This window comes from Schistocerca serialis, chromosome 11, assembly GCF_023864345.2.
Source record: "Schistocerca serialis cubense isolate TAMUIC-IGC-003099 chromosome 11, iqSchSeri2.2, whole genome shotgun sequence".
Lineage (NCBI taxonomy): Eukaryota > Metazoa > Arthropoda > Insecta > Orthoptera > Acrididae > Schistocerca > Schistocerca serialis.
In genome coordinates this window covers 180,474,402-180,488,505 of record NC_064648.1, presented here as the reverse complement: position 1 = coordinate 180,488,505, position 14,104 = coordinate 180,474,402, and the positions used below count along the sequence as shown (strand labels likewise).

Below are 14,104 nucleotides of genomic sequence, written 5' to 3'. Positions count from 1 at the left end.
ACAATCACGTTTGATACTTATGTTTGTCAAACAACAGCCAGTTGTTTCTCAGTTTTCAAAGACGATTGACCATATGAATGATCCTCCGGCATGCTTTTTGAATAAAAAAGAATTTTTATAACAGTTTATTTCTTTATATCGTAGTTTATTTCTTTATATCTTTAGTTCCCACAGATCTGGAAACTAAGATCAATTGACCACATCCAAAAAACATTGGAAAATGCAAAGAGAAAATGAAATTTATACGATAAGCACGACATACAAGTGGGAGTGTAACAAAATAAAATCCGTAGACGATCAAACAATTGGTCACATATCGCATCTTTGTCAAATTATTTGGCAATATGCCGCTTTGTTTCATCTGTCTGTCAAACAAAGACAAAGTTTCAAATGTTTGAGAGATATTTTGACCGCCAGCCAACTTGACAACCACGTTTGATACTTGTGTTTGTCAAACAACAGCCAGTTGCTTCTCAGTTTTCAAAGACGATTGACCGTATGAATGGTCCTCCGGCATGCTTTTTGAAAATGAAAAGAATTTTTATTGCAGCTTTTTTCTTTATATCTTTGGTTCCCACAAATGTGGAAACTAATATCAAGGGACCATGTCCACACCCAAAAAACATTGGAAAATGCAAAGAAAAAATGAAATTTATACGACATGCACGACATGCAAGTGGGGGTGTAACAAAATAATATTGTCTTTTAATGATATTGCTGCAAACGTTTCCATGATAAAGTCGCTCAGCCTGCAAGGTGCAGCGTAGAATACAAATTTTCACTCTTTGAAACCTACTCCACTTCCCATATATCTCAAAGTTACAGATAATTTTTGTGAAACTGGAGTATGTTTCTCGCATAAGTGTGTTCTCTTCAGTGTGAGAGTCAAGTAAGTTTAACAACTTATTAAAAGCTTGGTTGTCCATTTCGAGAAACTTGATTCATTCACTAGGGTCTATGTGTAATTTCCCCTTGGAAGTTTCTGACAGATAAATACGTCTCTCAATTTCAACCATTCCAGTGGAGCATTGTCTTGTTACCTTTTCAACCTTCATAGATAATGCTGCATTCAGTAGAAGAAACGTGTGGTCTGAACTGGTAGACATTACTAGTGGTGTGAAAATACAAAGGGCGTTCAAAAAGTTTGCACAGTCGTCTATAGTTTTGCAGGAGGTGAGTGATATTTTTGTGAACATACTTGGAACATTTGGCTATAAGTTGGTATACAAAAGTATTTCTTTTTTTTATTTACAGGTGAGCCATAATGGACCGTGAAGTAGATGTTAGGTTGCGACAACGATCGGTGATGGAGCTCCTCTTCAAGACCGGCGATGACTCTGGCGCATGGTTCACAGGAAGTTGCTCCCTGTTTATGGGGAGGACACAGTGGATCACAGCAGTATCCGGCAAGGGTTGCAAAGGTTTAAAGAAGGTGATTTCTCTATACTGGACAATCTGCGATGCGATAGACCATCGACGGCAGTGAGTGGTGTGAATAAGGAGACCACTGATCAAATCATCCAAAATGACAGACGTGTGACAACACGACAGCTTGCTGAAAAGACTCGTTTGTCATTGGGTAGTGTGGTATCACTGGTACAGTCTCTAGGGTAGAGAAAAATGTATATGACGGTAGTATCTGTTCCCGAAAGAATAGTTACCGTGGATGACCATGCAGCTTTGCTAGAAATGAAATGATAATTAAATGGACACCCCAGCTGCAAACAGGCGTTGATGTACTTCATTGGGGACATGTTGAAAATGTGTGCCCCGACAGGGACTAGAACCAGGGACCTCCTGCTTACATGGCAGACGCTCTATCCATCTGAGCCACCGCGGGCACAGAGGATAGTGCGTCTGCAGGGACTTATCCCTTGCACGCTCCCCATGAGATCCACATTCCCAACATGTCCACACCACTGCATTCGTAGTGCGCCTAATAAATGTTTGCCCATCATACTCATTACTCGTGGCAGATTAATCCACCAAGTCCCGTACGAGTTCGGGCATAGCGTGTGCGTTCGCACAAGAAGGTCAATGGCCGGAAAGCCATATTTTAACTATATATGACGGTAGTACCTGTTCCCGAAAGAACAGTTACCGTGGATGACAATGCAGCTTTGCTAGAAAGAAATGATAATTAAATGGACACCCTAGCTGCAAACAGGCTTTGATGTACTTCATTGGGGACATGTTGACTATCCTCTGTGCCCGCGGAGGCTCAGATGGATATAGCGCCTGCCATGTAAGCAGGAGGTCCCGGGTTCGAGTCCCGGTCGGGGCACACATTTTCAACATGTCCCCAACGATGTATATCAACGCCTGTTTGCAGCTAGGGTGTCCATTTAATTATCATTTCACGTAGAGAAAAATCTGTAACATTGAGTGCCTAGATTATTGACAAGAGAAATTAAAACGATGAGGAAGAATGTGTGCGAGGGTCTCATGAAGACCTTTACTGAAGAGTGGAAACAGTGTTTCGATGGTGTCATTACCTAGGATGAAATATGGTTGTTTTCGTGCGAATGTGAGAGCAAAACCCAATCCGTGGAGTGGCGTCATCCGGGTTCCCCTAGGAAGAAGAAACCAAGACTTTCACGAACATTAGGCCGAAAGGTGATGGTCTCCCCCCTCTGGGAACACTGTGGTGTCATTTTCATTGACTTTTTGGAAACTGGCTCCACAATTAACTGGGACCGTAACCAGAATGACATTTTCACTCTGCAGCGGAGTGTACACTGATATGAAACTTCCTGCCAGATTAAAACTGTGTGCCGCACCAAGACTCGAACTGGGGACCTTTGCCTTTCGCGGGCAATTGCTCTACCAACTGAGCTACCAGAGCAGGACTCATGCCCCGTCGTCACAGCTTTACTTCTGCCAGTACCTCGTCTCCTACCTTCCAAACTTTACAGAAGCTCTCCTGCGAACCTTGCAGAACTAGAACTCCTGAAAGAAAGGATATTGCGGAGACATGGCTTAGCCACAGCCTGGGGGATGTTTCCAGAATGAGATTTTCACTCTGCAACGGAGTGTTCGCTGATATGAAACTTCCTGGCCGATTAAAACTGTGTGCCGGATCGAGACTCGAACTCGGGACCTTTGCCTTTCGAGGGCAAGTGCTCAACCACCGCAGGAGCGCTTCTGTATAGTTTGGAAGGTAGGAGACGAGGTACTGGCAGAAGTAAGGCTGTGAGTGTGGGGCGTGAGTGGTGTTTGGGTAGCTCAGTTGGTAGAACACTTGCTCGCAAAAGGCAAAGGTCCCGAGTTCGAGTCTCGGTCCGGCACACGGTTTTAATGGGACCGTAACTGTTTGTCACTGGACAAGCCGCGACTTGCCATCAAGACCCACAGACCACAGCTTCGGGGTCAGCTCATCAGACTACACCGTGACAATGTGAAACGCCATACAGCCCTTATGACGGAGCAGAAAATCAGGAAAATGGATTGGAAAATTGTTCCTCGTCCTCCCTACAGTCTGGCCTTTGCTCTGTCTGATTTTTACCTCTTTGACTGCCTGAAGGCCCAACTGCGCGGTAAAACATTTGAAAGTGAGAACTTATTTCCTGTGTCAAGTGATGGTGTCAAAAATCAATCCCCAGAATTTTATCAACGTGCATTTACATCGTGGAACGAGCGTTGGCCCAGATGCGTCACACCTGATGGAGGCTAGATCGAACAGTTACAATTAAATCAATACAATGAAATGAATACCCTTAGCTGCATCCAGGCGTTGATATACATCAACGAGGACAGTTGAAAGTGTGCGAGACCTGCTTCAAATCTGCAACTAAGTTTGACAAACGTGATCTGTAAAGCTGTGTACTTGTTTGACAAACATCGAATTTGATGGAAAGTCTGAATGTGCAAGCGACAGGTGTGAGTCTGCGATGTGATATACACAGTGTGAGACCTGCTTCAGCTATGCGGCAAAGTTTGACAAACATCGTTTGTAAATCTGTGTACTTGTTTGACAAACAGCAAATTTGACGAAATGTCTGAATGTGCAAGCGACAGGTGAGTTGGCGACATGATACACACAGTGTGAGACCTGCTTCAGATCTGCGACTAAGTTTGACAAATGTGGTCTGTAAGTCTGTGTACTTGTTTGACAAACATCAAATTTGACGATAAGTCTGAATGTGCAAGCGACAGGTGTGAGTCTGCGATGTGATATACACAGTGTGAGACCTGCTTCAGAACTGCAATTAAGTTTGACAAACGTGGTTTGTAGATCTGTGTACTTGTTTGAAAAAACATCGAATTTGAGGAAAAGTCTGAATGTGCAAGCGACAGGTGTGAGTTGCGATGTGATATACACACTGCAAGACCAGCTACCGATCTGCGACTAAGTTTGACAAATGTGGTTTGTAAGTCTGTGTACTTGTTTGGCAAACATCGAATTTCAGGAAAAGTCTGAATGTGCAAGCGACAGGTGTGAGTTTGCGATGTGATATACACAGTGTGAGACCAGCTTCAAAACTGTGATTAAGTTTGACAAACGTGGTTTGTAAATCTGTGCACTTGTTTGACAAACATCGAATTTGAGGAAAAGCCTGAAAGTGCAAGCGACAAGTGTGAGTTGTGATGTGATATACACAGTGTAAGACCAGCTTCAAAACTGCGATTAGGTTTGACAAACGTGGTTTGTAGATCTGTGTACTTGATGGCAAACAGCGAATTTGACGAAATGTCTGAATGTGCAAGCGACAGGTGTGAGTTTGCGATGTGATATACAGTGTGAGACCAGCTTCAAAACTGCGATTAAGTTTGACAAACGTGGTTTGTACATCTGTGTACTTGTTTGACAAACAGCAAATTTGACGACAAGTTTGAACGCGCAAGCGACAGGTGCGGTGGACACTGACCTTGGCAGATGCGCTCGACGGCGGGCACGAAGTACCTGTCGCAGACGACGGCGAGCGCGACGAACAGGTAGAGTGAGGCGAGCACGTGCAGCACGACGGCGCCCTCCTGGCGCTGCTGCTCCGAGAAGAGGTCGCGCGGGAAGTCGTCGATGGCGGGCGGCGTGCAGTTGGGCAGCCCCTGCGCCGCGCCTGCAACGCAACACGACTTTTGTTGAAGGCGACCGCCAACAGCCGTCAAGTAACGTAGACAGTGCATGTTTCACCAGCAGCTGCTCTCTTTATTAAAAATACAAATGTCGACCACCTTCAGTTGCAGACCGTCTTCATGGATTCTGTCCAGAGATACATTATGTGATCAAAAGTATCCGGACATATAGCTGAAAATGAATTACGCGTTCGTGGCGCCCTCAATCGGTAATGCTACAATTCCAATATCGTGTTGGCCCACCCTTAGCCTTGATGACAGCTTCCACTCTCGCAGGCATACGTTCAATAAGGTGCTCGAAGGTTTCATCTACATCTACATCTACATCTATATGATTACTCTGCAATTCACATTTAAGTGCTTGGCAGAGGGTTCATCGAACCACAATCATACTATCTCTCTACCATTCCACTCCCAAACAGCGCGCGGGAAAAACGAACACCTAAACCTTTCTGTTTGAGCTCTCATTTCTCTTATTTTATTTTGATGATCATTCCTACCTATGTAGGTTGGGCTCAACAAAATATTTTCGCATTTGGAAGAGAAATTTGGTGACTGAAATTTCGTAAATAGATCTCGCCGGGCCGAAAAACGTCTTTCCTTTAATGACTTCCATGCCAACTCACATATGCTATCTGCCACACTCTCTCCCCTATTACGTGATAATACAAAACGAGCTGCCCTTTTTTGCACCGTTTCGATGTCCTCCGTCAATCCCACTTGTTAAGGATCCCACACCGTGCAGCAATATTCCAACAGAGGACGAACGAGTGTAGTGTAAGCTGTCTCTTTAGTGGACTTGTTGCATCTTCTAAGTGTCCTGCCAATGAAACGCAACCTTTGGCTCGCCTTCTCCACAATATTAACTCTGTGGTCTTTCCAACTGAAGTTGTTCGTAATTTTAACACCCAGGTACTTAGTTGAATTGACAGCCTTGAGAACTGAACTATTTATCGAGTAATCGAATTCCAACAGATTCCGTTTGGAACTCATGTGGATCAACTCAAATTTTTCGTTATTTAGCGTCAACTGCCACCTGCCACACCATACAGCACTCTTTTCTAAATCGCTTTGCAACTGATACTGGTCTGCAGATGACCTTACTAGACGGTAAATTGCAGCATCTTGGGGAATGGTAGCCTATTCTTTACAGAGTGCTACACTGAGGAGAGGTATCGATGTGGGTTGGTGAGGCCTGGCACGAAGTCGCCATTCCAAAACATCCATAAGGTGTTCTATAGAATTCAGGTCAGGACTCTGTGCAGGTCAGTCCATTACAGCCTCAGACGGTTCAAATGGCTCTAAGCACAATGGGACTTCACATCTGAGGTCATCACTCACCTAGACACAGAACTAATTAAACCTCACTAACCTAAGGACATCACATACATCCATGCCCGAGGCAGGATTCCAACCTCCGACAGTAGCAGCCGCGTGGTTCTGGACTGAAGCGCCTACTATTGCTCAAGCATAGCGGCCGGCTCCATTACGGGGAAGGACATCACACACATCCATGCCCGAGGCAGGATTGGAACCTCTGACGGTAGAGGTCGCAGGGTTCTGGAGTGAAGCACCTACTATGGCTTGAACACAGCGGTCGGAACCGTTACTGGGATGTATTGCGAATACATAGAAAGAAGAATCCTTTATTCTATGATTATATGATAGTGGAACAAACACTGGTAGCAGTTACTTCTGTAAAATATCTGGGAGTATGCATGCGGAACGATTTGAAGTGGAATGATCATATAAAATTAATTGTTGGTAAGGCGGGTACCAGGTTGAGATTCATTGGGAGAGTGCTTAGAAAATGTAGTCCATCAACAAAGGAGGTGGCTTACAAAACACTCGTTCGACCTATACTTGAGTATTGCTCATCAGTGTGGGATCCGTACCAGATTGGTCTGACGGAGGAGATATAGAAGATCCAAAGAAGAGCGGCGCGTTTCGTCACAGGGTTATTTGGTAACCGTGATAGCGTTACGGAGATGTTTAGCAAACTCGAGTGGCAGACTCTGCAAGAGAGGCGCTCTGCATCGCGCTGTAGCTTGCTCGCCAGGTTTCGAGAGGATGCGTTTCTGGATGAGGTATCGAATATATTGCTTCCCCCTACTTATACCTCCCGAGGAGATCACGAATGTAAAATTAGAGAGATTAGAGCGCGCACGGAGGCTTTCAGACAGTCGTTCTTCCCGCGAACCATATGCGACTGGAACAGGAAAGGGAGGTAATGACAGTGGCACGTAAAGTGCCCTCCGCCACACACCGTTGGGTGGCTTGCGGAGTATAAATGTAGATGTAGATGTAGATGTAGATGTTATTGTCGTGTAAACCCTCCGCCACAGGCCGTGGATTATGAACCAGTCCTCAATTTTGTTGAAAGATGCAATCACCATCCCCGAATTGCTCTTCAACAGTGGGGAGCAAGAAGGTGCTTAAAACATCAATGTAGGCCTGTGCTGCCATAGTACCATGCAAAACAACAAGTGGTGCAAGTGCCCTCCGTGAGAAACAGGACCACACCATAACACCACTGCCTCCCAATTTTGCTGTTGGCACTACACACACTGGCAGATGACATCCACCGGCATTCGCCAAAACCACACTCAGCCACATTGTCTTCCATGATTCGTCACTCCACACAACGTTTTTTCCATTGTTCAATCGTCCTCTGCATATCCTCCTTACACCAAGCGAGGCGTCATTTCGCATTTACCGTCGTGGTGTGTGGTTAATGAGCAGCCACTCGACTATGAAATCCAAGTTTTCTCACCTGCCGCCTAGCTGTCATAGTACTTGCAGCAGATCCTGGTGCACTTTTGGAATTCCTGTGTGACGGTCTGGATAGATGTCTGCCTGTTACACATTACGACCCTCTTCAACTGTCAGTCAACAGACGAGGTCGGCCTGTACTGTTTTGAACTGTTGTAGGTGTCCTTTCACGTTTCCACTCGAGTAACAGATCGGAAACAGTGGACCTAGGGATGTCTGGGGGTGTGGAAATCTCACATACAGACGTATGAAACAAGTGACACCCAATCACCTGACCACGTTCGAAGTCCGTGAGTGCTGCGGAGCGCCCCATTCTGCTCTCTCACGACGTCTAATGACTACTGAGGTCGCTGATATGGAGTACCTGGCAGTAGGTGGCAGCACTATGCACCTGATATGGAAAACGTATGTTTTTGGGGGTGTCCGGATACTTTTGAATACACAGTGTATGTGGCATGCATATTGTCATAGCGATCAAGTAACACAGCTCGAAAAGTGTTTACACGGGCCAAGTTTTACAGCATTATCTGCAATGCTTTTGCCATCAACACTGCTGCGATGTGGCTGCAATACTGACACTATTGCTGACAGAACAGACTGTTGCAGGCTGTTGCCAGATTACTGCTGAGGTGCTTCCCGTGTCATCCACTACAAATTCAGGATACTTCATATGGGTGGGCCATATCTCCCTCTTTCCCTGTGTACATAGAGGCATTCGATTTGTTCGATGTTTGCAGGAATGAAGAAGTGATTGAACGCATAACCATGTATTCTATATCTGTGATGTGTACATCTATGACCAGAATTATGGAACACAAAATAATGTATATAATGGACGGTCAACAAGTTTCGGTTTGCTGTCGGTTCTGCAGCGTGTATGCAGTGTAGTGCGACTCTGATACGGGTATATGAGCACCGACATGTTGGCCAGCGTTTAGTGGTGCACTCACATCCTTCTGACGTGTGTGTGGTAAATGTGGAAATGCCATATCAAATGCATCAACACATACTTTTCTTGGTTGTCACAGGACAAACAACAGCGGGCATCTGTTGGAGAGGGTAGAATGTGTAATGGGGCAGTATGTGTGTCGAAAATCGCCCATGTGGAATGGTGCGCCAAGTTCTGTGTTGTTCGCGATTACGCTGGCTGCGGTGGTCGAGCGGTTCTAGGCACTTCAGTCCAGAACCGCGCAACCGCTATGGTCGCAGGTTAGAATACTGCCTCAAGCATGGATGTGTGTGATGTCCTTAGGTTAGTTAGGTTTAAGTAGTTCTAAGTTCTAGGGGACTGATGACCTCAGATGTTAAGTGCTCAGAGCCATTTGAACCATTTGGTCACTATTCGACATAAGGTGCTGGCCGATCTAGGTCACCCTCACCCATTACGCTCAAGTGCGAGGTGCCCAAGCAACTGCCCTATACTCCTGATCGCTCCCCATGCTATTATCATGCCTTCAGTTCCTTAAAAGAGGCCTTGAAGGGTCGACAATTCCTGGCGGACAAGTATGTGCATCAGCCAGTTATGCACTTCTCCACACAGCAGAACATAGAGTTTTACCAGACGTGCAACGGTGGCATCATTACCTGATTGACATCTCGATTCTATACGGCTCTCAAACAGAACTTTTTGATCGCTCCTTACACAAAGACCTGAATGTGAAAAAGGACATCCTTGCTGGTACCGTCATAGTAGAAGATCTGCAGTGTAAACGGGTCACCCTCCTCTAACACTACCTTTTTTATACAGAAATAGCCGATACTGTGAATACTATTGATTCTTGTATAGGTGAGCATTATATCAGCTGTCTAACTGAATGAACATCATATGATATTGTATGTTTCAGGCTAAAATGTATAAAAAGAAATTATTCATTGCAATCTGTAAGTACAGTTAAGATTCTTCTTCTTTTAAAAATAATTGAAATTACGAAATTTCTGGTACATTTAAAATTCATATTCTTAACTTTACAATCTAATGCTAATCATTAAATTTAATTCTGGACTCATTTATAAAATATGATATAAATTAATAAAGATCATTTTTTGTGAAGAAATTTTGTAAACTATTTTGCTCTGTAAACTCTTTGGAATTTTGTTATTACCACAGAAAGTTGAGAGTGGTTGGCATGCCTCTTATGGAATGAGACATGTATTTGATTGTGTCACTAACTACGTAACTTTTGGTGTGATAGAAGTTAAAACTGTAAAGTCGGCGTGATTTAGAAGAATGGGATAGAATAAAAAGATATTCATTGCAACAGGCAAATCTTCATCAGTTATTTCGGTTTCAGGAACCCTCAACGTTATAAAAATTACAGCATCAAGAATGTACCCCTAGACACAACAAGAATTAGAGGCAACAACAACGAGATAATGAAGATAAGTAAAAAGTTTTTCTTTTACATATTTTACATCTCTCGAAGCTTTGTAAACTTTTTGCAGAGACATAAAACTTTAATGGTCGTGTGTGGGAGCTTAAAATTACAAGTGGTGAATCATAATTTTATTCTATACAAGTTCTTATGACTTATTTTATGTTTCATCACGTGTGTTTTCATGACCAGAAATGTACCAGCTCTGGCCTTAGACGTAACACATTTCTGAAATTAGCAGTCCTGCCACTGTATTGACAAATAAGAAAATATTATCATAACCATTTTAGTGTTACTTCAAAATACTTTAAAGGGACATTGTAGGTGAAATATTGTTGAAATTTGACATTTTTCTACTTCATAATGTACTTTGGACTTTCCTGGACATTTTCGTATATAATACATTGAAATCAGACAATTGTGAGATCTTCAAATAATATTTTGAATGTTGACTTGTGACTCAAATTTCGCAGCTACACATATACTGCCACAATTGAGCAGTCATATCTTGGGAACTACACAGTCTACAAGGCTGTGGATTGCTTTGTTTTGTGCCTACAGCTACGTCTCAGAAGTTGGCATTGCGAATAAACAAATCAGTCCTTTGTTTCTGATAGACGTTTTTGTTGAAAGTAGTGTCATTATCGGCTATTTTTATAGTAAGCCAACTTCTACTACATTTTATACGTAAATAAAAATGACTAAGCTTAAAAGTTACTGTAAGAAACGCAAGTTTATGGGTAATAGATACGTGAGACTTTCTTTCATCGAATATCAACCGATGCAAAGCCATGTCATGCTTTGTATCCACTCGAACAAACACTTGGTGTAAATATAGACAAGCTGAATTTGCTGGCACCATGCATGGATTTACTCAAGACCCAGAATGTGAATGTATCCTTGAATAATGTTGTGTGGCGTTGTGCGCCTAAAAATGTATTTGTTGGCCTTATCACTCTAAAGTTAGCAGTGTCTGATTCTGTAATAACATTTAATGGTGGGAGGTACAAAAGACTTAAGGTTCTGGAGAAGTTAGGGGTAAGATTTGGATAGAACACAGCTAAAGCAATGCGGGAACTGGATGAGCTTCGTGTATGTGAAGCAGAGTTAGCTGCTCAGCAGATGACAAAAGAAACAAGAAAGAAAACGAGGAGGCAAGCACGGGGCTGTTGTGACACTGGAGAAGAGACAGACTGTGGGCCAGGGCAATTCTAGTGCATGAAAGACGCAGAAATGTAGGTCTGTATAAGAATTTGTAATAAAAAAAGTTTTAAACCTCAATATCTGTGAACAAATTTTTTTTTTTTTTTAATTGGTTACTCCACGGATAACTTGATGCCAGTGTCTGAGTTTAATTTGTACAGCACTGAAGATGATCACTATGTGATCGATAGTCGATTATGCTATCAATGAAACATCAACATTACAGCCAATGCTGACCTATCTTTCAATTTTACGTTTTTTTGCAATAAATGAACCATTTTCTAAAAAAGTACTGATGGTACAGACCTGAAATTTTCACAGCATGCCAAGTGTGAGATTCAACACATATGGAACTAGAATAATTAAATATAGAATAATAAAATAATAATTAAATATAAAATAATTAAAATATCATGAGGTGTTTTGTTTTTATGTTCATTTATTTACAAAATTCTGTCAAAATACTGAGTGTGAAAAAAAGAGAACATTCCCCACAATATAATTTTAGTAATAATTCTAGTTCAGTGTATCTAGAAAGGTGCATTCAATAATTATGGTAAATTGTAAGTTGGTGTCTTAAAGAGCTTCCAAGGTAATGGGTCACAAAAGTCGGTAATTTAACATTGGTGGCATAGGACACACGAAGTCCCCTTAACAAATCCCTTCAGTCTTTCCACCAAAGCGATGCAAATGCCTGTTACCAATAAGTACAGTTGCCTGGAAACGATCTACGCTTTCATACTCTGCGTGCCATGTGAGTAATATTAATTTGTCTTCAGCGTTGGGAGCAATTCCCAAAATGGCTCTGAGCACAATGGGACTTAACATCTGAGGTCATCAGTCCCCTAGAACTTAGAACTACTTAAACCTCGCTAACCTAAGGACATCACACACATCCATGCCCGTGGCAGGATTCGAACCTGCGACCGTAGCAGCAGCGCGGTTTCAGACTGAAGCGCCTAGAACCGCTCGGCCACAGAGGCCAGCGGAATAAATTCCATGTCCATAATATCACAAGCACAACATGTTACTGCCAAGTCCTCGCTAATATGTTGCATATTGCTTACAACACTAAAGACAGATTAGTATTATGGGTATGGTGGTCAAAGTGTGAAAGAGATGCGTCAAATGCCTGTCTGAATCAGCAGTGGCCAAAAACCGAAGGGCTGATTTATAGTTTGCTGTCTGTCTTACCAATTCTCGAACTAATTACTCTTAACCGACATACACTGCTGAGCCGAAACATTGACCACATCCACCGTGACGTTGGAAGCTGCCTGGTGGCGTTGCAGCCACGTGACGCGGTAGCAAAAGTATTTAAGCTCAACAAAGACGGACGGTGGAGCGGCCTGTCGAACATATGGCCTGCAAATGGGGAAATCCATAAGCGACTCTGACAAAGTGCAGAGTATTATTACGCACAGCCTGTGAACGAGTATATGAAAAATGGAGAAGCTGGTCGAATGTTCACGTGCTACTGCTGCATCTACATCTACATTTATACTCCGCAAGCCACCCAACGGTGTGTGGCGGAGGGCACTTTACGTGCCACTGTCATTACCTCCCTTTCCTGTTCCACTCGCGTATGGTTCGCGAGAAGAACGACTGCCGGAAAGCTTCCGTGCGCGCTCGAATCTCTCTAATTTTACATTCATGATATCCTCGGGAGGCATAAGTAGGCGGAAGCAATATATTCGATACCTCATCCAGAAACGCACCCTCTCGAAACCTGGGCAGCGAGCTACACCGCGATGCAGAGCGCCTCTCTTGCAGAGTCTGCCACTCGAGTTTGCTAAACATCTCCGTAACGCTATCACTCCTACCAAATAACCCTGTGTCGAAACGCGCCGCTCTTCTTTGGATCTTCTCTATCTCCTCCGTCAACCCGACCTGGTACGGATCCCACACTGATGAGCAATACTCAAGTATAGGTCGAACGAGTGTTTTGTAAGCCACCTCCTTTGTTGATGAACTACATTTTCTAAGGACTCTCCCAATTAATCTCAACCTGGCACCCGCCTTACCAACTATTTATTTTATATGATCATTCCACTTCAAATCGTTCCGTACGCATACTCCCAGATATTTTACAGAAGTAACTGCTACCAGTGTTTGTCCCGCTATCATATAATCGCACAATGAAGGATCCTTCTTTCTATATATTCGCAATACATTACATTTGTCAATGTTAAGGGTCAGTTGCCACTCCCTGCACCAAGTGCATATCCGCTGCAGATCTTCCTGCATTTCGCTGCAATTTTCTAATGCTGCAACTTCTCTGTATACTACATCACCATCCGCGAAAAGCCGCACGGAACTTCAGGCACTATCTACTAGGTCATTTATATACACTCCTGGAAATTGAAATAAGAACACCGTGAATACATTGTCCCTGGAAGGGGAAACTTTATTGACACATTCCTGGGGTCAGATACATCACATGATCACACTGACAGAACCACAGGCACATAGACACAGGCAACAGAGCATGGACAATGTCGGCACTAGTACAGTGTATATCCACCTTTCGCAGCAATGCAGGCTGCTATTCTCCTATGGAGACGATCGTAGAGATGCTGGATGTAGTCCTGTGGAACGGCTTGCCATGCCATTTCCACCTGGCGCCTCAGTTGGACCAGCGTTCGTGCTGGACGTGCAGACCGCGTGAGACGACGCTTCATCCA

At 43.5% G+C, this 14,104-nt stretch overlaps 1 protein-coding gene across 1 annotated transcript in view; it reads right to left on the bottom strand.

Annotated features, from left to right (window-relative positions):
* LOC126426921 (sodium/potassium/calcium exchanger 3) overlaps window positions 1–14,104 on the bottom strand; it is a 223,040-nt gene that overhangs the window by 109,549 nt on the left and 99,387 nt on the right. The window contains exon 2 of the mRNA XM_050089024.1: window positions 4,869–5,057. Within this exon, the coding sequence (XP_049944981.1) occupies window positions 4,869–5,057 (189 nt within the window). The remainder of the gene's footprint in view (window positions 1–4,868; window positions 5,058–14,104) is intronic.